At 45.7% G+C, this 27366-nt stretch overlaps 1 protein-coding gene and 2 gene segments (V, D, J or C); all 3 read right to left on the bottom strand.

Annotated features, from left to right (window-relative positions):
• The window catches only part of LOC144273435 (immunoglobulin heavy constant gamma 2-like), an 84667-nt gene that overhangs the window by 56960 nt on the left and 341 nt on the right, over positions 1-27366 (bottom strand).
• Positions 1-27366, bottom strand: part of LOC144273762 (uncharacterized) — a 51523-nt gene that overhangs the window by 24012 nt on the left and 145 nt on the right. The window lies entirely within an intron of this gene.
• Positions 434-26851, bottom strand: LOC144273437 (Ig mu chain C region-like). The segment is given in 7 exon segments: positions 434-840; positions 2843-2967; positions 7632-7964; positions 8448-8774; positions 9684-10007; positions 10774-11085; positions 26798-26851. Coding segments are annotated over 7 exon segments (1449 nt in total).

Here is a 27366-nt window from a genome sequence, read left to right on the forward strand (position 1 = left end):
GACAAAGGTGTATCAAGCTCCAGGGGCGGCAAAAATTTAAATGAGAAATAAAAGGCAACTTTTTAGCAGTGAGAGGAATTAATCATTGGAACTGCTTCCCAAGGGAGGTAATGGATTCTCCTTCACTTAGAGTCTTTTAATCAAGACAGGATGTCTCTTCCTAAAGGTAGGTTTCAGTCCAGCCACAAGGTATTGGGCACATGGGGTTTTTTACAGTAGCAGAGTAGAATAATTTCTTCCACTGCATGAATTACTGGGTGAAGTTCTCTGGGCTGTGCTGTGTAAAAGGTCAAGTTAAATAATCTACTGGTCCTTTCTGGCTTTAAACTCTATGAGTTGTAAGGCCAAAGAAAACAATTATTTGTTACTGTGAAATGCTTACACGTAACAGTGAGTACCAAGTAACAGTAAGGATCCACAAGAAAGCTCTTGATATGTCAACATAATAAATTTCTTTATTTCAACATGAAAAATATGTACAGGGTGAGAAATACAAATGTCCGGGGAAATGACAAGTTGTGCAATTCGATTACATATTTCCATTAACGTGCAACTTCTTATGCCAGCAGAGATTGCATTTTGCATAAAGCAGAGATTACCAGGACAGAAAGAAATAAAAAACTGCCCAAATGTGCATTAAAAATGGAGATAAAAGAGCATAAACAATAGACAGAAAGTCCAGTTACATTCAACTGAAGTCTGAGAACATTCCACAGGCAGGTGAACACAACAATTGCACAGGTGACAGAGTGGAGCAAAGTTTGGAACTGTTCTTCAGGAAAATCGCTTTCTGTGGGCTCCTTTGGTTGGAACGATCTTGGGCTGTTGGGTTTATTTCACCTGCAATGGTAAAATTACCATTATGTAGGACACAAGTCTCATTCATTGAATTCCAAAGTCTGCCAGCCTATTCATGTTGAATAATTTCTTATTTTTCTTGCCATCCCATTAATTTCATCACAGTGCCATTTTATTCTGTTTTATTCTACTCTATTCTGTTCAGGTACTTATACAACTCAGCCTGAGTAAGGAGGTCCAGAATCTGGTCCTAGGACACTTGCGAGAAGAAGAGACAGAAAAACAGATGTTGAGATTTTTTTCTAGGTGGCTAAGGGATATGGATACACAGTTCCAAGTCTAAATACCCTTAGGCAGATTTGAAAATCTCAGGTGGATGTTTTAAGGCCACTGTTTCATCTCGGCCTCCAAATTTCCACCTCTGCACAAACTCCTGAATTTGCCCATGTCAGATGGGACTTGACCTTGCATACTGAGTTGTTGAACAAAGGTTTTCTTTCAAAATTCCACTTGAGCACCTTTGAACACCCTATTTCTAACCTCTGGAGATCTATGATCCCATCAGTTGCCTGGATTACAGGCATCCAGGCAACTGATGGGATCATAGATAATATACATATTAATACTTAATTAATATTAATTAATACATATAATACATATTAATATATCAATTTATATGTCACCTGTATTATTATTATTAATGATTTCGGTTATAGTAGCATTAAAAGGCCTCAACTGAGATCAGAATCCCATTATGCTGGGCACTATACAAACATATAATAAGAGCCATCTCCGCCCTGAAGAGCCTACAGTCTAAACAGACAAGACAGACACCAGATGGAGAGGGAAGAGTAGCAGAGAGTGGATGTGATTTGCCCAGGGTCAGAATAGATCCAAGGATTCTAGGGTTCTAGCCCAGTGACCAAAGGCCAGATTTTTAAAGGGATTTAGGCACCAAAATATCTTTGAAAATCTGGCCCCAAGCCACTATGCCATGCTGCCGTCCTAGCCTAGTTGTGGTATCTAAGCACTTCACAAAGATTAGGTTGGACTGGATATTTAAGTGGATACCAAAAATATGCAGAGTTACAGTCAATGTTGATAATAATTTTGGGAGGATATTAAACCACATGCTTCTAGCTTTAAGTTAGTCTCTAACTATTAGAGATCAGGATGAGAGCTCCATGAGTGACAGAGCAAGACCTTCCTTCTTGGCTTTGATGGGAGCTGCAAATTTGCAACTGAGAAGATGAACATGGGTGTTGGCACAATGCCATCTATTCACACCATTTGCTTACATGTGCTTGCACTAAACAACAGGTGCCAATTTAAAGGCCAATTTTTTATTCCATTGACTTTAGGCTCCCTTGAAAAGACCATCCTTGGCCAAAACCAACCACCTCTCTCTCTCTAGCCTTGGTTAATCCCTCAGTTACATGGTGGTGCATCTAGAGTTTGACTTTGGCAGTGCTTAGCAGAGAAGTCAGCTGGCCCCATGTTTAGGACACTGGGTTGGACGCAAGAGTCCTGCCCATGCCACAGACTCTCTGTGAGACTTTGAGGAAGTCACTTCATTGCTCAGTTCTCCATCTGTAAATTGGGGGAAACAATTTTGCCTTCTCTAGTAATAGACGGCAAGCTCTTTGGGGCAAGGGCTGTGGCATCCCATGCGTGCGTGCAGTGCCTGTCACAATGGGGCTACAGGGACCTAAATAAGAACAACAGTTGACGGTGTTGTCATAGAAGCTAGAATTTTGGACCCCTCTCTTCACTTTGCCTGCCTGCTGGATTCTCCACCAATTGCAACCAACCTCCTCTCTAATCTACTATTGCGATCTCATTTGGGTCCAGTTGGCATACCCAGTGCATCTGCCAGGCTGGGAGTTTGGCGCCTGACTCCCATTAAAAAAACAATAGGAATTGGGTGTCTAACTCCCTTAGGCTCCAACCCCAATTTCCAAGCGCATTCCCCTTGATGCATCACAGTCTAGACTAGGGCATTCTCCTCTCCTCCCCCTCCTGCAGCAACAAATTGCCTCTTTACCTTGATAAGTGTCACTGTGGTGCTGTAGAAAAGACTCAGGAGGAAGAGGATGATAAAAGTGGAAGCTGTTGTCCAGAGGTTGTAGAAGTCTTCCTCTTCAGCATCCACGAACGCATCTAGATAAACTTTGGACAACACACACATACACAAGATAAGGACCGGTCGGGTGGCATCATATGGAGGAATCTCTGAGTACTGCTACGGGCAGCATGTTGGGAGGGGAATTGGGTTAGGTGGAGTTTCCAGTAGGTAGGTTGGAGGTGTTGGTAACAGAGGAGGTCAAGCCATTTCCATTCCCTCCCAGATCAAGTTATCTGCCAGGTTCAATGGAGGGCTTTCCCCTCCCTGTGGAAGACGTAGAGTTGGATTCTCAGCTGGTGTAAATTGGCATTGCTCCATTGTAGGCAGTGGAGATACAGCCAGTTTACATCAGCTGGGGACCGGGCCCATTGTCTCCACTTGGGTAGCTCCTGATCTGATTCAATGGGAGTTGGGAGGTTGGATTTGGCAGCTCAACGGCCTAATCCAATGAAGCAACTCCATAGTCCCACCGTCAATAGCAAGGATGAAAAAAGAGACTAAGGGTGGGATTTCCTACATTGCTCATTTCTCTCCATGCTTTTAAGAGGCTGTTTCTGAAGTGCCTTTAATGGCTAATATTTTAAGAGGTAGAGAGTTTTGTTTGCACTGCATTCATGGGTGAGGAATTGGAGTTGGGGAATGGATAGACAGACCGACAGCAGATGGGAGTGTATGGCAATAGATAGAAATACTTAAGACTGGACTTTTCAAAACAACCCAAGGGATTTGGATGCCAATTTCCTGGGAATCTTTTATTTTTAATTGGGAATTGGGCATCCAAGCCCCTTTGGCTTCTTTGGAAATGTTTGGCTAAATTATTCCATAAAAAATACAGATTGAAGCTTTGAAGGGTGGAGAAGAGAGAGAAGGGGATATTGGCAGACCTGTATGTCTGTAGGCATGTTCTCCTCTGACCACAGAATGTTACGTATGAATATATTCTGCCTATAAATGAATATATTTCTGCTCCCTGCAGGCACGTCTCTGGGTGTTCTTGGTTGCAAACTGAAAATGGGTGATGTTAATTTCTATGCAGAGGGGCTTGTGCAACCTCTAAATTCTATTCTGAGGGACTATTAAGAGGGACTCAAATGTTTCATCGACCTTGTGCCGGTCACCCTTCCACCGCAAGGTCATTATTCTGGCCAACACTTCTACTTTAAAGGATGCATGCTAGTATTGCAAGGGCGCATATGGGAGAATGAACAACAGAGAAGAGGAATAGTTTGTGGTAGTGACTGGAGAAGACCAAGTCATGAAGGTTTTTGATTCATGAACTGAGAACCATGGAAAATGACAATGAATAGACTTCAAAAGTTTTGATGATTCAGATCAAAAGCTTCTCTGAATCTCTTGGGTGAGTGGGAAATCTCATATTCCGCTCTTTCCTACTATAGAAATTGGATAAGGGGGAAATGACAATGAGATCTTGAATGACCATTAATGGTCAAGATCGAGTTTTACGTTTCATGCCAAAGAAGGGACTTGTGTGAATATAAGTTGTATCCAAGTTGCAGTGAGGTGTCTTACTGTGGCTTCAGCATGGGTAGTTGTGGGACAACTCTTTTTTTTAAAAGATTCTGCTGAGCCCAGAGTTGGGGGCGGGGGGAATGGAGCTTTATTGCAAAGTGAGTTTTCTGAAAAGATTGGATTTTCATCTGTGAGAGATGCTGTTGGGTTCATGGCATTTTTTATTTGAGTTGGTCAGAATTATTTTTTTTTAAATTCATTGGAAAATTTTTAATTTGTTTGGCTTGAAAACTGAAAAGTTGCATGCAAAAATGGAACAATTTCAATTTGGAAATGGCACCATGGTGCCTCATGGGAGTTGTAGTTCTGGAGTCTTATTTGCCCATCCTATTCTAAAGCCCAGGCTCCCTGGTCAGACCACATCTCCCAGGATGCACCACAGTCTTGCCTTTTCTCAAGGAGAGGCAATGCATCACAGGAGAGGCATGCTTACAGTGCATTATGGGACATGAAATCCAGCTGGGGAGCCTGGCCCAGAGAGGAGAATGGGAGCACTCGAACTACAGCTTCCATGAGGCACCAAAAAAGCAATTCAGAGTTGAAATATTTTGGATTTAGAACCTTCCATTTTTGACAAAAAATTAAATCAAAGTTTGCTGTGGAAAGCAGAAACTTTGTGAAAAATATAATTTGACCCGAAACCCTAAATTTCCATCTAAAGCATTTTAGACAGATATTTTTCAACCATCGCTAATTTTTAAATTTGTATTGACAGGAAGTAGATAATTAAGACACTCAACAAGAACGCTCTGTCGCTAGCAGAGAGAACTTCCTTGGATAAGGCCTTCAGTTCATGTAAGCCTGGCAGGTTTGGCTTCCTTCCTTCCTTCCTTCTGCAGTACTTTTCTATCTATCTTTCCTTCCCTTGTGTGTATCTATTTATCTACCTATCCATTAACTCATTGCAGAATCTGTCTCCATACAAACCCCACTAGCCACCTATCTAAATTCTTATATATGAAATGATGCAATGATGCAATGATGGTACCTATCGCACTAAGAACTGGTCTGACACTCACTACGTAACAGGAAATATTTTGGGTCACTACTAATCCGGGGTGGGATTGGAACCAGTGCACGAAGGAGGAAAAGACCTCATAGCTCATACCCCGACCCTGTTGATCTAGCAAATGTGTGGCTGGATTAAAGCTGGTGCCCATGAAAGGGGAAAGGCCCCATATCCCATATCCTGCAGCCCTGAGCCAGCCAGCCCTCTGCCCCCTGGGGACTGAATCAAAGCTGGTGCCCCCTAGAGGGGAAATGCCCTGCCATTCTCTGACACTCCTGAACCAGCTAATCCCTCTGAAGTGGGGTTGGATCAGAACCAGTACCCCAGAGCCCGAAGAACCCATATACCTTTCCTTAGCACCTTTATTCTCTCCTTTACTAAATAATTATGTATTTTGAGATTAATAAGAGTATCGTAAGCTGTATCTGCAAACCCCTCCCTGGATGCCAGTCTCATAACGCTGCCCACCATTGGGTTGTTAAGTTGTGTGAGCAGGGTATTTTCCCCCAACTTGGTGGCTGATCAGGGCCAGCTTTGAGAGTGATTGTCTTTTTTGGGGTGATCTGGGTTCCTGTCCTATTAAGAAATAGACTAAGGCCCCAGTGTACAAAAGGCAGTAGGTGGAGGACATGATGCCTGGCTGGCAAACTGGTGGAACACTTTGGAGTCATGAAGTGATAGATGCTGTGAATTGTACTGTTTTTCAGTGGTGAATAAAACGATTACTGGGTATGTGCAATGCTCCTTAGGGTTCATCACGAACAGAGGCAATGCCCCAAAGCATGGAATCATTGCCACATATGCACGAAGTTTTTATAAAGCAACTTGAAGGGAAAGGTCTACCAGGCATGGATAAACAAACGCTGACTGTTACATCAGAACGGCCAGATTGGGTCAGACCAACGGTCCAGCTAGCCCAGTATCCTGTCTTCTGACAGTAAATTGTGCAGGTATTTGTGTGCATCAGCAAAACACCTCAAAGGGAAATCCCAGTGGGCATGGAAGAATATTGTGATATATTCAACATCATTGTGGTTATGTGTTTTTATGTCTCTGATCTTTTATTTTCTTGGGAGACCAGACATTCAAGAGAAACCATGAGCCAGAAGAACCTTTAGGTGCCAAGATTACCCTGTGGGTTGACCATGAATACATCGAATGCCACAAGAACCATATGTGAGACCTGAATACTTCATGTGAGCCTATGCGTTGGATTGTGAGTGTACTGAATGACACCAGAGATTGCGTATGAGACTGAGTATTTCTTGTCACCTTGTGTGATAATCATGAAAGAATTGGATACCAGAGACTGTGCCTGATTCTCAATTGCCCCACTTTGGCACTGCAAAGTTACCTTAAAGTGGGCAGAAAGAACCCCCTGAGAGAACTTCCTGGGCAAAGGGTCTCCCAGGTGGATGGAGAATTGGTGTAAAGGTTCTGCAGAAGTACTAGTCCAGTCCAGTCTGGCTGGTGCTTGCTGCTATCAGATGTGTCTATTGTCTGCTTCCCAGGGCCTATAGGAAAGCAGTGAGTATGTTAGAGCAGCCCCGAGGGTGCTCAGAGACCAGGAGAATATAGGGAATGGAAAGGGAATTTCAAGCTACTTTGGCTCCACTCTCTCTTCCAAAGTCACTGAGAATCAGCAGGAATTAAGTAACTGAGGCTCAAGCTAATTGTGTTCAGGGGCATGAGAGGGAGGTGGAAAAGATGAGATTAGCAAGGAGAAGGTTGTGAGAGGGAGCGAGGACTGGAGAGAGAAAGACAGACAGACAGGAAGAGATATGAGAATCATGACTGCAGTGCAAACATGAGTGCCCAGTTCCCATTTCATTTGGGCAATGAACTCTTGGAAACCCCTTCCCCATCTCTGGGGACACATCACATGGTATTTTCCCCAGAAAATGACTTAAATATTTTCCATTTTTTTCCCAAAATTGACTTTATTTCTAATTTTTTTTTAAAATATGCAGCCAACGATTTTCCATTCCAGAAACACCATTATTTTACACACATATAGGAGGGGGCATGTAACCTCTCCCCTTCCAAACAGCAGTCGGAGGAGTGAGAGGCACAATGGGGGATGGGATGGCAGGGGAGGGCGCGACGGTTAGTAGCAGGTATTGGCGGTATCGGACAGCACCAGCGAGACATTGACCAAGGTTGGTTTACCGGTGGACTTGTCCACGGTCCTCTGGGTCACCTGCAGGGGCAGCTTCTCATGTCCGACTAAGCAGGTGTAGGTGTTTCCGGCGTTCCACTCCTGCTCATTGATGTTCAGGGTGCTGTAGGCGAAGTACAGTGGTGGCTGGCTGGACTCCTGGATGGGCTCGGTGTTGATGTACTTGGAGGCGTTCAGCTCCTCGCCGTTGCTCAGCCACTTGATGAAGAGGTCAGGGGGGTTGAAACCTTTCACCAGGCAGGTGACGGTGGCAGCTTCGCGGAGGGCCAGCTGCTCAGAGGGAGGAGGGAAGATGTAGATGGATGGAGCGTGGCTGTTGGTTACTGTACAAAGAGAGAGAGTTGGAGAAAGAATGAACAAGTGACCTCGCTTGACCGAGGGGTCCTTGGACTCATGGCTCCTGGCCCTGGTCCAATACAATGGACATGCATTAATGAACTTGCATGGGTTTCTCTGCCATGGTGGGTTGCATAGACCACTGGCCTGCTCTTAGGTGGGAATGCTTGAAGGTTACACGGCCTGGGAGGTGATGGGGGTGAGTTCTTAGCTAGAGATACAGACCAAGGGTGGGATTTTCTAAAGTCACCCGAAGGAATTGGACGTCAAACTCTTACTAATTTCTAATGGGAGTTGGACACCCAGAGCCCTTTGATAGCATTGCAAAGCTCAGCCTAAAACTGTTAGAGGAAGGAGAGTTCTTTTCCCTTCTGATGGGTATTTTAACCCCCACCCCACGAAATATGTGGCCCCAGGTCAGTAATGACCAGCTGTGAGCACAACCAAGCTGACGGAAGAGGGTCACCTACCAGGCTGTTTGGTCAAAGTCTTTTCAGGGGGGAAGATGAGCTCTGGATGAACCACTTTGCAGATGTACGAGTCTCCTCTCTCCCACTCGTCTGCGCACACGGAGGCTGTGGCATCCACGCTGAAACGGCCGTTGCTCTGCACCTTACGTTCTCCGAGGCTGGTCTTCAGCTCCTTGCCATCCTTTCTCCTCCAGGTCACGTTGAGCCCCTCCGTGGATTGCATGTTAATGACCCTGCAGGTCAGTATGGCTGATTTGCGGATGTAAATATCAGCAAAAGTAGGTGGGATCACCTGGACTTCGATGTCAGGGGAACAGTCGTCAGATACTGGGAGGCAAAGAGAGATGGGTGAGAATTCTCATTCGATTACCCGTGGGCTGTGTAATTTTTAAAAGAATTGTGTTGTTCTTCATGTCCAGAAGATGCCCCTACCCAGTACACTTGGGCATCAACTCAGTGAGCCAGAAGCTTCCCTTAATATTAATTTTTCTAGGGAAGGAGGGAATATTAATGTGGGATGAGGTGTTCCTCACCTCCTGCCCTAAGCTGTTCTACAACTTCGCTGTACGGCTGTTAGACCCCCTGCACCCCCCGCAGAGGTGGCTGTATCTCATTGCTGGACGATGGATCCCTGTATAAGCAGCTGCCTCTCCCCTGTGGTTGCATCTCAGCACTAGAGGAGGGATCCCTGTATTAATTTTAGAGGTCTCATCCCATGCCCCGGTGGCCCATTGCTTACTTAACTTCAATTCTTCTTGTGCTAGGTCCAGCGGCTAATTCACACAGGGCTGTTTTTTGGTTTGGTAGAACACAGAAGAGTTTGAAAGCAATAATCTATTGATCTATCTATGGTATATACATATAGCTCCTATTACCTAGTATCTGAGCACCTCACAACATCCCAGTGAGAGGGAGATGCGTTTATCCTGGTTGTACTGATGGGGAACAGAGGCCCAGAGAGGCTAAGATGTGCCCTAACCACAGTCTCTCCTGGGGATCTACGCTGTTCAGAATAATCAAGGATGTTTAGGGGTGCGCTAGGGGAGAGTTAAGGACAGAGTTTTCAGAAGGGCTCCCTGGGAGAGGAGTTATTTTCAAAACCTGGCCCTAAATATGGGTTATGAGCCCTTGGAAAGCACTTGGCCCTCGGGTTACATGGACACACCCTGAGTGGAGCTGGGGGATGGGTCATGATCGTTTCAGAGAGGGATGGAACCCCTGAAGGTCACAACTTACTTGCACACTCGAAAGACTTGCTAGTGTTAATCATCTCGCTGAAATTCGTGGCGTCCACCTTGCAGCTATATTTGCGGTCGGCATCCCAATCTTTCTCCAAGATAGACAGCTGGCTGATGTGGGTATAATAACCAGTGGGGCCGTTGGAGACAGGGCTATGAGTGGTGACTCCAGAGGTGACCGGTGCCCCATCCTTCAGCCATGTGAAGGTAGCAGTCTGGCTGCAGAGGTTTGTAACGCGGCAGATGATTGTGGAATTTTTATAGGGCTCTAGGAATTGGTTTCTGGATGGGGGACGGATGGTCATAATGGCTCCGTCAGGTGCTAACATGAAAGACAAAAGCAAGGGGTGGGAATGACAGTTATCACATGTGAACTTGGCACCAGAATGCAGAATATGCAAAGCTGACAGTGTGTGTATGGGGGCTGCAGGGCCTGTGTCTCTTTCTTTACATCTGATGGGCTCTGCTATCAGCCAGTAGCTGAATGGCCTGCAACCTAAACCACCTTCCACTACAGAACAGTGCTTAGACTGCAAAGGGGTGTCCCCTTCATAAGCTCCACCCACAATCACAAGCTCCACCCCCACAGACCCTGAGCATGGAGTTTCTGGTAGAATGGCCAGCCACGAAGGAGCTAACATGTTCCCATTTATGTGGTCAACATTAAACTCCAGAACTGAGAAGAGAATTCAAGAGTCCTCTCTCCCATGTCCCAGTCTGACCGACTGGACCCCACTCCCCTCCCAGAGTCACCCAGGAGTCCTGAGCCTATTCTGACCTACTAGACCCCTCTCACCTCCCAGAGCTAGAGACAGAACACAGGTGTTCTGGCTCACAGTGCCTCCCTGCTCTAACCCACTAGACCCTGCTCCAATCCCAGAGTTGGGGATGGAACCCAGGAGTCCTGTCCCTAGGAAACATAGGGACCCACTCTTTCTTATGTGTAGCTCTGTTGGTGCTTTTCTAATGAGCCTCTCCCCAAAGTAGCTAGATGTAATAGCCGAAAGGCCTGCAATTATCCAGTGACTCCATGCTGGGTTGTAAGTAATTGTGTATATTGTCCAGAAGAAGAGAATGAAACTACTTACAACACTGGGGAGGTGGAATTATTGTGATGTTCGTATTCCCATTTGGGTGTTTGGCTGAGCAGTAGAAAACCCCTTGTGCTGTGGAGGCAGGGAGCGATAGCTGACTGGTGGCAGTGTAGGTCCCAGCTGTATTCAGGACCGAGGGGAATTCCTTGATGCCACTGGTGATGGGGCTTTTGTTATCACTCCAGGAGAAAGTGATTGAGTCCGGAAGGAAGTCCTTTGCCAAGCAGCCCAGTGCGACAGGATCTTGACTCGTGTCGGTCCCGCAGGAAGGGTAGAGCGGGAAAAGAGACGGGGCAGCTGGGGACGCTGAGGATCAAAACAATGAAAGGTTGGGGGTGGGAGAAGGGCAGAGAAGAGACATTAAAGCACCACCATGGGGCATGTAGGGAAGCTGCTGAACTTGAGAAAGAGAATTGCTGATTGGTTAGGGGGAGAAAAAAGCAAGTGTTATCCCACATTCAGATATGCATCGCCCTGGGATGAATCACTAGGAAAGGGCAACCTCCTGGGGGTGACGTCCCCACGTTGAAGGTCCTAGCTTCCATTGCGTGCACGTATAACCCTGATGTACTTGAACATCCATAGACTCCAAGGCCAGAAGGGACCCCTGTGATCATCTAGTTTCACACGGGCCAGAGAACTGCCCCACAATAATTCCTAGAGCAGATCTTTCAGAAGAACATCCAAGCTTGATTTAAAAGTTGTCATCTATGGCCCCAGGTTCATATTGTTTACAGACATATGGCCCATCACTCCATATACACAGACATAGGAACCCAGCTCCCTTGTATATATGGCACAGCCCCCCTCTTGTATACAGAAATAGGGCCCCAAGCTCCTTATATATATGGTCCAGTCCTCTTGTATACTTGCATATGGCCCCAGTTCCTCTTATGCATCTATGGCCCAGTCCTCTTGTGTGTATGGCCCCAGTTCCCTTGACATGCCTCAATACCCCTTTGCTTGTGAGGAGACTCCAAGGCCTCTCTGGCCCTGTAGGAATGGAGTGAGATTCTACACCAACTTCTCCCCCTCAGATCAATGGATGGTTCCCAACAGCCATATGCTGAAAGTCCGTGATCAGTTGTCCATTGGTGGTTGAGTCCCCCTTTCCTGAATTAGTCACTCGACCCCAGCAGAGCCCTGATCAGCGACGTCATTACGCTGCCAACCCAGCCAGTGCAAACCTCTGTCCCCACCACTTTCCCATGGTGCACCACTGCTGAAAAAGTGGCATCTTTCTGCATTGCCCAAAGGGTCAGCCTGGCTGGAAGCCACCTCCCATTATGAATAGCACCGGGCACAACGCAGAGCTGAGGCGTGAGCCAGGCAACCCCGTGGAAAGAGCTAAAGATTTGCTGCCCCATGCTTGCTTTAAAATGTGCAGTAAAAGATGGTCAGTCCAGCATGTTTGGATGGTACAAATTCCCACTGAGTCCCCATTGCTTCCAAGAGCCCAAAGCCTTTGGAGAACCTGAGCTCTTTGGAGAAACACAAACATATGAGTGTATCCTCTACACTGAGCAATGTCTCTGCAGAGCTTTCCTCGCCTCTTTCCTTCCTTCTCCATCTCACTATTTTTCCCCTTCCCCACCAGTTTTCCTTCACTCTTGTTATTCTCACAAAGCAGAAACCTCAGCCAGTTTACATTACCTGGGAATCTGGCCCCACTGATTTGAATGAAGGGACACCTTGTTTACAGCAACTGGGGACATGGCCCAGAAACTCGTTTCTTGTCTCCTTCACCTTCTTTCTATCACCAAATTCTGGCAAACCCAGAACAAAAGCTCAGATTGGAGGAGACCAATATCTGGCCAAATTCTGACCCAAACCAGCCCCCAGACCTCCGAAACCAGGAGACTTTTATCAGTACGACAAGGGGGCCGCAGGTAACAAGGGACCCCCTATATATGTCCAAAAGCAGCCTGCTACAAAGACCAGGAATGGGTTGAAGAAGGGATGCACTGTCCCAGCCCCAAATGGGACAGATCTCACTGGGAGAGTTGGTACACACAGGATGTGAACAGATCGTGTCCTGCCAGGGGCTGGCCCAGAATTACTAAGGATGGGAACTGGAACCAGAGAAGGACAAACCCTTCAGATCGAGCCCCGCAAAGACAGAGTCTTATACAGAACAAAACAGTACCTGGCAACCTTCATACCAGTATGGGCTAGGACGGCTGGAACCGCTAGGAATCCTCTGATACAGCTGGTGCTGATACAGACCCAGCTAGGGGGGATCAGGTACCACCAGGAACCAGGATTCTGCTCACCCAGCCCGGTGCTGATACAGACCAAGCTAGGGGGATCCAGTACCACCGGGAACTAGGACCCTGCTCACCCAGCCTGGTGCTAATACAGACCCAGCTAGGGGGGATCCCATAACACCGGGGACCGGGACCCTGCTCACCCAGCCCAGTGCTGATACAGACCCAGCTAGGGGGGATCCGGTACCACTGGGGACCAGGACCCTGCTCACCCAGCCTGGTGCTGATACAGACCCAGCTAGGGGGGATCCGGTACCACTGGGGACCAGGACCCTGCTCACCCAGCCTGGTGCTGATACAGACCCAGCTAGGGGGGATCCCATGAAACCGGGGACCGGGACCCTGCTCACCCAGCCCAGTGCTGATACAGACCCAGCTAGGGGGGATCCGGTACCACTGGGGACCAGGACCCTGCTCACCCAGCCTGGTGCTGATACAGACCCAGCTAGGGGGGATCCCATAATACCGGGGACCGGGATCCTGCTCACCTAGCCCAGTGCTGATACAGACCTGGCTAGGGGGGATACGGTACCACTGGGGACCAGGACCCTGCTCGGTGCTGATATAGACCCAGCTAGGGGGGATCCGGTACCACCGGGGACCGGGACCCAGCTCACCCAGCCTATTGTTGATACAGACCTAGGTAGGGGGATCCGGTACCACCAGGGACCAGGACCCTGCTCACCCAGCCTGGTGCTGACACAGACCAAGCTAGGGGGATCCTGTACCACCAGGGCCTGGGACCCTGCTCACCCAGCCCAGTGCTCATAGAGACCCAGCTAGGGAGGATCTGGTACCACCAGGGACCGGGACCCTGCTCATCCAGCCTGGTGCTGATACAGACCCAGCTAGGGGGGATCCAGTACCACCAGGGACCAGGACCCTATTCACTCACCCCGGTGCTGTTACAGACCCATCTAGGGGGATCCGGTACCACCGGGGACTAGAACCCTGCTTATCCAGCCCGGTGCTCATACAGACCCAGCTATGGGGGATCCGGTACCACCGGGGACCAGGACCCAGATCACCCAGCCTATTGTTGATACAGACCTAGGTAGGGGGATCCGGTACCACCAGGGACCAGGACCCTGCTCACCCAGCCCGGTGCTGATACAGACCCAGCTAGGGGGGATCCAGTACCACCAGGGACCAGGACCCTGCTCACCCAGCCCAGTGCTGTTACAGACCCATCTAGGGGGATCCGGTACCACCGGGGACTAGAACCCTGCTCATCCAGCCTGGTGCTCATACAGACCCAGCTAGGGGGGATCTGGTACCACTGGGGACCGGGATCCTGTTCACCCAGCCTGGCGCTGATACAGACCTAGGCAGGGGGATCCGGTCCCACCGGGGACCAGGACCCTGCTCGGTGCTGATACAGACCCAGCTTGCGGGAGGATCTGGTACCAGCGGCGAGCAGGACCCTGCTCACCCAGCCTGGTGCTGATATGGACCCAGCTAGGGGGGATCCGGTACCACCGGGGACCAGGACCCTGCTCACCCAGCCCGGTGCTGATACAGACCCAGCTAGGGGGGATCCGGTACCACCGGGGACCAGGACCCTGCTCACCCAGCCTGGTGCTGATACAGACCCAGCTAGGGGGGATCTAGTACCACCAGGGACCGGGACCCTGCTCACCCAGCCTGGTGCTGATACAGACCAGCTAGGGGGGATCCAGTACCACTGGGGACCAGGACCCTGCTTACCCAGCCCAGTGCTGTTACATACCCAGCTAGGGGGGATCTAGTACCACCGGGGACCGGGACCCTGCTCACCCAGCCTGGTGCTGATACGGACCCAGCTAGGGGGGATCCGGTACCACTGGGGACCAGGACCCTGCTTACCCAGCCCAGTGCTGTTACATACCCAGCTAGGGGGGATCTAGTACCACCGGGGACCGGGACCCTGCTCACCCAGCCTGGTGCTGATACAGACCCAGCTAGGGGGGATCCGGTACCACTGGGGACCAGGACCCTGCTCACCCAGCCCGGTGCTGTTACATACCCAGCTAGGGGGGATCCAGTACCACCAGGGACCAGGACCCTGCTCACCCAGCCCAGTGCTGTTACAGACCGAGCTAGGGGGGATCCAGTACCACCGGGGACCAGGACCCTGCTCACCCAGCCCGGTGCTGATACAGACCCAGCTAGGGGGGATCCAGTACCACCAGGGACCAGAACCCTGCTCAGTGCTGATACAGACCCAGCTAGCGGGGGGATCCGGTACCAGCGGCGAGCAGGACCCTACTCACCCAGCCCGGTGCTGACACGGAGCCAGCTAGGGGGGATCCAGTACCACCGGGGACCAGGACCCTGCTCACCCAGCCCGATGCTGATACAGACCAAGCTAGGGGGATCCTGTACCACCAGGGCCTGGGACCCTGCTCACCCAGTCCAGTGCTCATAGAGACCCAGCTAGGGGGGATCCTGTACCACCAGGGCCTGGGACCCTGCTCACCCAGTCCAGTGCTCATACAGACCCAGCTAGGGGGGATCTGGTACCACCAGGGACCAGGACCCTGCTCACCCAGCCCGGTGCTGTTACAGACCCATCTAGGGGGATCTGGTACCACCGGGGACTAGAACCCTGCTCACCCAGCCCAGTGCTGATACAGACCCAGCTAGGGGGGATCCGGTAGCACCAGGGACCGGTATGCTGCTCACCCAGCCCCGTGCTGATACAGACCTAGGCAGGGGGATCCGGTACCACCGGGGACCGGGACCCTGCTCACCCAGCCCAGTGCTGATACAGACCCAGCTAGGGGGGATCCGGTAGCACCAGGGACCGGTATGCTGCTCACCCAGCCCCGTGCTGATACAGACCTAGGCAGGGGGATCCGGTACCACCGGGGACCGGGACCCTGCTCACCCAGCCCAGTGCTGATACAGACCCAGCTAGGGGGGATCCGGTACCACTGGGGACCAGGACCCTGCTCACCCAGCCTGGTGCTGATACAGACCCAGCTAGGGGGGATCCGGTACCACCGGGGACCGGGACCCTGCTCACCCAGCCTGGTGCTGTGACAGACCCAGCTAGAGGGGATCCGGTACCACCGGGGACCAGGACCCTGCTCATCCAGCCTGGTGCTGATACAGACCCAGCTAGGGGGGATCCGGTACCACCGGGGACCAGGACCCTGCTCACCCAGCCTGGTGCTGATACAGACTAAGCAAGGGGGATCCTGTACCAACAGGGCCCGGGACCCTGCTCACCCAGCCCAGTGCTCATAGAGACCCAGCTAGGGGGGATCTGGTACCACCAGGGACCGGGACCCTGCTCACCCAGCCTGGTGCTGATACAGACCAGCTAGGGGGGATCTGGTACCACCGGGGACCGGGACCCTGCTCACCCAGTCTGGTGCTGATACAGACCAGCTAGGGGGGATCCGGTACCACCAGGGACAGGGACCCTGCTCACCGAGCCTGGTGCTGTTTACAGACCCAGCTAGGGGAGATCCAGTACCAGCAGCGACCAGGACCCTGCTCACCCAGCCTGGTGCTGATACAGACCCAGCTAGGGGGGATCCGGTACCACTGGGGACCAGGACCCTGCTCACCCAGCCCGGTGCTGTTACAGACCCAGCTAGAGGGGATCCAGTACCACCAGGGATCAGGACCCTGCTCACCCAGCCCGGTGCTGTTACAGACCCAGCTAGGGGGGATCCAGTACCACCAGAGACCAGGACCCTGCTCACCCAGCCCGGTGCTGATACAGACCCAGCTAGGGGGGATCCGGTACCACCGGGGACCAGGACCCTGCTCACCCAGCCTGGTGCTGATACAGACCAAGCAAGGGGGATCCTGTACCAACAGGGCCCAGGACCCTGCTCACCCAGCCCAGTGCTCATAGAGACCCAGCTAGGGGGGATCCGGTACCACCGGGGACCAGGACCCTGCTCATCCAGCCCGGTGCTCATAGAGACCCAGCTAGGGGGGATCCGGTACCACCGGGGACCGGGACCCTGCTCACCCAGTCTGGTGCTGATACAGACCAGCTAGGGGGGATCCAGTACCAGCAGTGACCAGGACCCTGCTCACCCAGCCTGGTGCTGATACGGACCCAGCTAGGGGGGATCCGGTACCACTGGGGACCAGGACCCTGCTCACCCAGCCCGGTGCTGTTACAGACCCAGCTAGAGGGGATCCAGTACCACCAGGGACCAGGACCCTGCTCACCCAGCCCGGTGCTGTTACAGACCCAGCTAGGGGGGATCCAGTACCACCAGGGACCAGGACCATGCTCACCCAGCCCGGTGCTGATACAGACCCAGCTAGGGGGGATCCAGTACCACCAGGGACCAGGACCCTGCTCGGTGCTGATACAGACCCAGCTAGGGGGGATCCAGTACCACCGGGGACCGGGACCCTGCTCATCCATCCCGGTGCTGATACAGACCCAGCTAGGGGGGATCCAGTACCACCGGGGACCGGGACCCTGCTCATCCAGCCCGGTGCTGTTACAGACCCAGCTAGGGGGGATCCAGTACCAGCAGTGACCAGGACCCTGCTCACCCAGCCTGGTGCTGATACAGACCCAGCTAGGGGGGATCCGGTACCACTGGGGACCAGGACCCTGCTCACCCAGGCCGGTGCTGTTACAGACCCAGCTAGGGGGGATCCAGTACCACCAGGGACCAGGACCCTGCTCGGTGCTGATACAGACCCAGCTAAGGGGGATCCAGTACCACCGGGGACCAGGACCCTGCTCACCCAGCCCGGTGCTGATACAGACCCAGCTAGGGGGGATCCAGTACCACCGGGGACCGGGACCCTGCTCATCCAGCCCGGTGCTGTTACAGACCCAGCTAGGGGGGATCCAGTACCACCAGGGACCAGGACCCTGCTCACCCAGCCCGGTGCTGTTACAGACCCAGCTAGGGGGGATCCGGTACCACCGGGGTCCGGGACCCTGTTCACCCAGCCCGGTGCTGATAGAGGCCCAACAGAAGCGAGCCACACCGGGGGACCATTCCGACCTCTATCTATCAGTAGCCTTCTATTTAGTCAATTATTCAATTAAATTGTGAATTTAAAAAAATCTATTAGTTAAATAAGAAATCTTTCTAATTAATTACGTATTTCCATTGTACCCGGTGCCTAAGAAATATTCGATTAATAAGGTTACTTAGTATTTAGAATATCCGGCTAACCTATGAATCACTCCAGGAGTGAATTTTAATTAAGTTAAGGGATAGATTCTCTAAGCTTTACACGGTGCTAAAACAGGTCAATGAGAGGGAGGAAAAGCATGTAAAACAGAGGCAGGCACGTTCATTTCATTTAAATTCCCAATAATCTGCCTTTTTCCCCCCTCAAGAAAAAGCAAATTACTCCCTAAATTAAAGTAAAAACTGCATTTCTAATTTCATCCAAGTCAACAGCTCTAGCTCCCTCCTTTTCCTCAGGGAAATGAGTCTGAAATCCCTACGGACTGCCAAAATAATTGAAAATAAATCCTGACTCTTTAAAATCAGCTCAGTTCACTGGTCTCTCGCTCTGATTTTACGCCACCACAGAAAGACAAACACAAAGATATTGACTTGGAAAATATACTCAAATAAACATTGAGACTAACTTCAGCTAAATTCAGAACCACCCTTCTCATTTTTGCACACAAGTATTATAAAAAATAATTCTTAGAGAAAATTAACTGCTGAACTATATAGCATTAAAATGAACATCATCTGTCAGGCTCTATCTTATTAACGAAATCAATAGTAATTTCTAAAATATACTATTAGTAATTCAATAAACTAAGTGTTTTACCAATAAATCAAGATTAGTTCCTAAATCATATTAACAAATCAAAATTCCAAAATGATGTATAAATAATTAACTGTCCATTTCTTATTAATGAACAATATTTTCTTTTGATCCCTATATAAGTATTAACTGACAAACTGTCTATTAATAAAGTGATATCTACAGCCACCCTGAAATTATTTCTAACAAAGTATTCATCAATATGGATTTACAGATATGCAGGGTATACTTGTCTTTCAAAGAAAATCTAACGTTATTTTCTAAATTGTTGGAATGCAAATAAATGAGCACAAGTCTTAGTGGGGAAATAAAAGGACTTTTGCATCCATTTAACATCATTAGATAAATATTCAAAAAGATAATTAGGTTTCTTACCAACTGAGTCTCTGTTGAGATGCCATTTTATGTCTTTCTTGACATTCCATTTCCAATGATGGATTAATTAATTGCCTCGTAGATATTTTTTCTTAAATATCTCTTGTCTTCCAAGTAATTTTTATGGCTTGGTAAAAATATCTCAAATGGAAGTGCATGGCTGATAATATTCTCTTTAAAATTGAATTGGGGTTTGAATACATGTTCAAATATTTTCATGAAACACAAAGTTATTTAAAAAATTCTCATTTAAAATAATTTTCCTTGACATAACTTGTATATGATTTAACATCACATAAAGTTTTGATTTGGAAAATGATAAAATTTCTGCCACTGAACTTCATTTAAAGCAAATGCAGGTTTATTTTCTTTCAGCGGTGGGTCTTCGATATCAAATTTAAAATCAAGTAATTTATTAAATGTTTGTTGATGGTTTTTGGTTTCTACTCATAAAAAATTCTATTGGATTAAAGCTTTTTTATCAATCTAATTAATTTTATAGATTGAATTCTATTGGATTAAAGTTTGTTAATGAATCTAATTAATTCTATGACTAAAAATACAGTTAGGCTATTTTTATTGATTTAAGATTCTATTTTAGATTAAAGTTTTTGATCAATCTAATTACTTTTATTTCATTCAAATTTATAGATAGATCCGATACTATCGGTTAAAATTAGACTGCATTAAAGTGTGTACATTTATCTAATTGCATTAATTATAAATCTGGCTAAATAGTAATATCTATTTTTCAACTTCACATGCTCACAAATTCCTAGCAAAACTTCCCTCAGGTTTCCTGTTAGAAAACTTTAAATAACTAAATGAACAAACTACTACACAGATTGTGAAACCATCAATCTTGTTTCAGCATTGGGGGTGGCTGGGTGGGGAATAGACGCCTTGATTTCTCTTCCAGCCCTCCATTTCTATGATTTTATTATTCCTCTTGTTCATTATAAGATAGACTAGGAAATCACAAATAAATTATTCTCTGAAAAGGAAGATTAACTAAGAAATTGCTAATCTATTTTTCTCTTTTAATAAAAGATCATCGAGGAAAGTAGAATGAAATTATTCTTGTTTAACACAAAGCAGTAGATTTGTGCAAAATAATAATCATTGAAAGTCATTTGCAGGGAGATGTAGCCAATATTGTCTAGTGAAAACAACAATAGCTTAATTTAGCTCAAGACTTTTATCAACATGTTGATCTCTGCCACCTGCTAAGATTTTATTTTCACACCCAACAGATGTGACTTTGTTGTTTGAAACCTTCTGGCCTATCATGCAAAACTGACTCCAAGGGGGTGATGTTTTTGAAACCAGAAAGGTTATTTAAGGAAACATTGGTCTAAAAATAAACGGAACTGAAAAACAAACCTCTGCCAGCTGGAGGCTAAACCACCCAAGGCCCCTGTAGGCTAGAATCGGCCATCTTGGTTCTACACTCAAGGAACACTTTTATTTTATTTTATTCATTATTGTGAATTCAGATTCGGAGACACACTGAGTAGCACTTTAATCCAGCAGTGGTCTTGCTGATTTGAACATGACTGCTCCAGGAGTAAAGTACTACTTAATGGGAGTCAGAGTGTCAAAAATCTCTTTCTTTTTTAAAAGTATTAATAATTGTCAGCACCCATTTTATAATGGACTGAGGCTGAATTGGACATGAAAGGCATTGGAAGTTCCACATCTAACCCCTTAAACCTCTTTCATAATCCCAGTTTGATCTAAAGTGCATTGAAAGCCCCCAGGTCCGTATAGAGAATAATTACGTGGTTTGCACCATCAGAGGAAAATAGATCTTTTGTTAGATTAATCTTTAAAATGAAGCATGTAATCAAAGTTATGGGGGAGATTTTCCAGGGCAAATATGACAGTCAGGAAATAATCTTCCCCATAACATTTATTAGCTTAATAATTATCAAAAAAGCTTTCTAATCATTTCCCCCGTGGTAACAAAACATGAAATATTTGTCTCTGTCTTTAAAAATGCTTACTGAATTCTATTAGAGTGGTCCATTAGACAAATAGGTACAATTTTCAAAAGCAACAAAGTGATCTATAAACCTAAACTCAATTTTCAACAGCGACGTAGGCATTTAAGAATTTAAATCTTAATGAAAGTCATTATTTAGTTTTAACTATTGCTAAGTATTTTTCATCTGAGCCTGAAATTTCAATTGAGTGAAATTTCCCTCCTAATCTTATTGCTTCTGATTATTTATTTTTTTCAGCAGCAATAACGTGAAGAAAAAAAAATTAAATAACCCTGGCCTGTGGACCAATAAATGAATATTAACAGAGAAATCAATTGGGCAATTATTTCTAAACTCAGTCCTGTCATGTTAAAAAGTTTAAATCAGATTTGCAGTCTCTAATGCCGGAAGGTTGGGTCAGGGGAAGGCAAAATTTAAAGTTTTTACATGTGTTATTGTGAGGAGGGTAGTTTATCCTCAGAAATGTAAGATAAATAGATAGATATGAAACCCAGGGAGCTCGCAGAGACAGATAGACTATATACATTGATCGATAAATTAGATAGCAAAAAATAGAGTGAGAGATTAGAGACAGAGGTTGAATAGACAGATTAGATAAAATGAGATATATAGCAAGAAAGATAGATAGTGAGAAAGAGAGGTAGGAGTGTATAGGAATAGAGAGAGGTTTGATTTATGATCGGCAGACATAACAATACCCCCAAACTCATTTGGACTTTGGGAGACCACAGACTGCAGAATGGGGCCCTTTTCACACAGAGAACCGCCTTCCCTCACTATTAGACATACAAGCAATAATAATATTGATTTACCTGAGGTAACGGTGACCTGGGTTCCTTGTCCCCAGTTGTAGAAAGCATAGTTATCCCCCACATCAGCCTCTTTTGGGAGTCTGCACAAATACCTTATCTATGCAATGAGTCACTATTTTTACTATGTATTTGGTGGGCTTAGAAGATCTAAAATACTTTTAAAATTTATCCTAGAAAGACATGATCATGTTTAAATTCAAGTTAAGCATTAAAATACAAGATGCCATTAAAACTCATATCATTTATCTAATTGGTATTAATTTAAGACTACAATTAAATACCCTAGCAGGGAAATATTTTTATTTTAGAAGGTCAGACTTTTTACTGCCTTTCCTCATTATTATGCACAGAGAAAATCCTTATTTAGTTATTCATTCATGTCTTTATTTGGATTAATAAAATCAACTGTTAATTAATTGATGTATTAAAACAGCAATCTGGCAATGAGTTAAAACCCTTGTCAATCAATCAATAGCCTGTCCTATTTTTTTTTTGTCATTTATGACTAAAAGAATAGAATAAGAAGGTGACTGAGATAGTTAAATATAAACAGGACAAGACCCTAGACCATACCCTAGAAGAGATAATCCTGCATTATCCAGAGGAACTAGATTATCTTCCCATTTATGCCCTTCTAAACACTTACAAATATAGAAAACGTAGGGTTAAAATCTTTTACCTGACGTTACGGTGACCATGGTACCTTGTCCCCAGTAATCGAAGATGTTATCACAATGACACATTGATTGGACAATGGTTCACAAGAACCTACATGCCTGACCCTTTTCTTTAGAATTTTTTTTAATATAAAACAAACATGGGAGAGTTTTATTGCCCTGCCATCATAAGGAACTAGGGCCAGATCCCCAAGTGGTGTAAATCAGCAAACCTCTATTGAAGTCAGTAGACTATAGAGACAGACTGAGAATCTAGTTTGAAGGGTCTGATCCAGCTCAGCTGGAATCTTCCCATTGGCTCTGGATCAGACCCTAAGAATCTGGGCTTCCAAAGGATTTCAAAGGAGCCTAATGGACTTAGGAGCCCAACTCCCATTGAAATTCAATGGGTGCAGAACTATCTTAAGACTCTTTCAAAGCCCCAGCCAAAGAGACTATGATCAGAATAATCCATTTCTGGATGTAGACCTAATTCAAACCTCTCTCTAAAAGGCTGCCACCCAATCACTCTCCAAAGAGATTTTACCAAGACATTAAAACACAAAATTAAAAAGTGAACAGAATTTCAAAGGGATAAAAGATATCTGATTTGCTAGGGAACAGAGCAAATGGTCTTTGGTCTAATATCAGAGCATCGGCTGTATGGAAGACAGGTTAGAGTTTTGATCCAAGTCCCAGTAAAGCCAATGGAAAGGGTCCCATTGACTTCAACAGGAGTTGAGTCGGATTCTTGGCAAAGGCAACAACCATCTCAAATGACTGAATTGTTACAAAAGAAAGATTATTTTTTACCTGATGTGACGGTGACCATAGTTCCTTGTCCCCAGTACTCAAACCAGTTATCACACTGGGACAAGTCTATGCTGGAGTTTTACAATAACCTTGCCCAGACAATTAATTAACTAACTGAGATTAATAGGATTAGGGACCTGTTTTTTAAAATTAGTTTATGATTTACTGAACTGGAGAAACATCTAAATCTGCCTGAAATACCAAATTAGAAGCATTTTTGATTCGGTCTAAAAAATTGTAATCTGTTATTTTTTTAAAAACACCTTCTCGTTATAATTTTATCCTCCTGTCCTCATCAGACAGATAAATAGCTTGATCAAGGGCCAGCTTCACAGAGATATTTAGCCACTTAAAGATTCAGATGCAATGAATTTCAGGTCTCTCTCTCAATTCTATCAAGTTTTCTCTCTCAAATGATTTTCTACTTGCCCAATCGTCCCCCAAACCCAAATTCTTTTTAATGTAATTCAGAGTTAAAGTTTAGACTCTGTTCCCCTGGCCAACAAAACAGAACCAATGCATTTTCTATGCTGCCTCAGACTGCATGTTTTCGAGATCTCCAATTGATATCTAAGTAATAAAACACTATAAAAAAACTCCTTACCTGTTGTCACAGTCACCAGAGTCCCTTGTCCCCAGTAAGCGAAGCCCACAGAAATAAAATATTGGACTCTGGCTGTACATAAACTTCCCCCATACAATGATTTTAAGACCAGAACCAAAAAATTAAACCCATTTTTAAGGAGCAAGGCATTCTTTAGCGAGGATTGAATTAGTACTTTGTCCCTCCATATCACTGAGAATAGCCCACCCAAAGGAACGGAAAACTGGAAAAGCTACCCCCCTCCAACTTAATTTTTAAAAAAATCTCAGAATTAAAAAATAACCGTTTCAATAGGAATAAAAATCATACCTGTAGTGACGGTGACCATGGTCCCTTGGCCCCAGTAGTCAAAGTAATCACATTGCTAGAGTCTCCATTAGACAGCGTACAAAAACCTAAACTGATTCTGACCAGGACCTCTCACCCAACCCTGGCATTAGTTAAAAAAACCCAAACTCTTCAAGACTTTTAGAAGTGCCCTTGTAAATTTGGAGCTAGAGAAATTTCTATCCCCGATTGTGGCTCTAACCACATTTTAAAGAGTTGTTTTTAAAATGAAAAATAAAAGACCCTCATAAATCAAAAACACTGTTCACTACAGCCTAGACCACAAGACAGAAGAGAAATAGTAGAGTTTGGAATTTACCTGTTGTTACTGTCACCGGGGTCCCTTGACCCCGGTAATCGAATTGGTCGTAGACGGAAAGACAGTTATTCTGTTAACCTAAGCAATAACCTCAGAGTTCATTAGAATCTTGGTTAAAAGACAAGTCCTGGTTTGGTTGAAATCAGTGGACGTTTTGCCAGTTACTTCAAAGGCTCTAGGGTCTGGCTCTACCTTCTGATAGAATTTTTGAAGGTTTATTCTGTTTTATAATTAAGCCACTTTGCTAAGGGAGGGACAGGTCGATGCGGAATTTAAACAGATGTTTAAGAAACTCTGCAGCACCTAACCTCTGGGTTTGAAAAAATGCAGCCTCCTAAGGAGAATACTGGTTTAACTTGCTCACCAATGACTTAATACTACACATAAAAATGAGGAGCTAACTTACCGCTGGAAACGGTCACCGTTGTTCCTTGTCCCCAGTAGTAAAAAGCATTGTAGTCACAGTGGTTCTAACTCATGGCCTAGGTGGCTAAAACTCGCTGACTTTCCCAGTCCAGACCCCTTCATTTATTGACGTTATTTATTTAATTCCCTTTTATACTAGCTATCATTTCAGGTTTGTTTCTGCCCCCATTGCGTTGTCCCCTATGAAAAAACCCTCAAGGACTTGGGGATGAGGAGTTACTCGTGAGTCTCAAAACTCGATCATTCTATAAGATTAATCAGTTTAACCAGTTAGTGGTAATAGGGATTGGAAAAGAGGAGGAAATTTTTACCTGAAGTGACGGTGACCATAGTCCCTTGTCCCCAGTACTCCAAGGCATCATAATAGTCACACTGATAAAATTGATTGTGCTGTTTGCACAAAAACCTCCTACTAATTTCATTTTAGTTTTAGCCACAGAGATGTTAATTTAGACAGACTTCTACACTTAATGGGCCAACCCCGATATACCAACATTTCTAGTCTGACAAGTTGTCTTTCATCTCAGTTTTCTGATTATAACTATTTATCTTGGATTTTCTCTCAGTTTCCCTTATAATTACCTCCAGATTCTTAATAGTCTACAAAGAACGTAGATTTTTTTTAGTGACTATAAATGTTTGACCATTTATTCTTATTTATGATCACTGCCTTCAGTCTAATTTTACCTAATAGTGAATTATAGTCACTGGAATCTATGAAATTTCATCTCGTCTAATACCGAATCAATCTACAGACTCAAATAAAGTGCTATTTCTTTTTTTCTTGGGTCTGATCCAGAGCCAGCTCAGTGGGAAGTCAATGGCAATCTTTCCCTTGATTAGAGTCGGCTTTCGATCAAACTCAATATTTGTTAAGTCACTAGAACATTCATGCACACATTTTGGAGTTCGAAATGATTAGAAATTTTTACCTGCTGTTACAGTGACCATGGTTCCTTGACCCCAGTAGTCAAAGCCATAGTAATCACATTGCTCAAATCTCTTATCAGGGTCGCACAAAAACCCATTCCCATTTTCGAATGATTTCAAATAGTTATTTTTTCTAATGGTCATTTTAATCACACCACTAATCATTTTTATCCTCACCCCATAACTATTCTAGTCTTCACTCTATAATATTCTAACTCTGACACACTTTGGAACAAAATCCACCTTTCAAATTTACGAAAATTGAGTCACTCTAAATTCAGTCCTTTTGCCTCGTTAAGTTTGGAAGAGAGGAAAGAAAAGATTAAAAGTTACAAGTACCTGATGTGACAGTGACCACCATTCCTTGGCCCCAGTAATCAAAGTACTCGTTACACAAAGAGATTTTTGTTGAGTTCTCTAGCACTAAAAGCCTTCTCTCTTCTGGGGCATGTTCAAAGCCAGCAGAAAGACTCCAATTGACTGCACTTGGCCTCTAGTCACCCCTTTGTATTTAATTCCAATTTTATCACATTTTAACTATTTCTACATGATACTAGATACTATTTTAATACCTCCATATTCTTTAACCTGTGGGTTGATTTCATCTGAATTGCTCTACTCTAAAGAAAAAAAATCCTGGTGATCTATTTCCAGAAGTTATTCAAGATCATTTCAGGTTTCTAGATTTCATACTATAGGATATTTAGAAATTGTATTTACCTGAACTGATGGTCACCATGGTACCTTGTCCCCAGTAATTGAAGTAAGCATAGTAATCACAATGAGACAGGATGATATTCCATGTGCACAAGAACCTACCCTCATATTTCAGGGAGATTTTCAAAAGTGACAGGTGATTTTTGGATGCCAAACCTGAGGATACTTTAAGGTTTTCCTTCTAGATTTTTGTACTGCCATTTTTCACTACAAAATTTAGGGTAAGATTTTCAATGTCACAGAGGCAATTAGGACATCCATTTCCCAACTTTAATCACTTATGCAGCTTTGAAAATCTGTCATACTTTTTTGCTACCATATTCTTGCCCTGGAAGAGGACCTGTCAAATTGACAGTTTCCCAACCACTAGACTGAACTGTACAACCCGCTAAAAGGGAATTAAAGTGCTATTTATCTTTGAAACTCTAAAATAACCTACCCACCCATCCAATTATTCTAACTCTTGGAATTTCACAGGAACCTTCTCACACAAAGACATAATTTTGCACATTTGGAAGAGGGGACATTCATGATCAGCTTTAAGAGATTAATTTAAACAGGTAAGGCAATTT

The sequence above is a fragment of the Eretmochelys imbricata genome, chromosome 13, assembly GCF_965152235.1.
Source record: "Eretmochelys imbricata isolate rEreImb1 chromosome 13, rEreImb1.hap1, whole genome shotgun sequence".
Lineage (NCBI taxonomy): Eukaryota > Metazoa > Chordata > Testudines > Cheloniidae > Eretmochelys > Eretmochelys imbricata.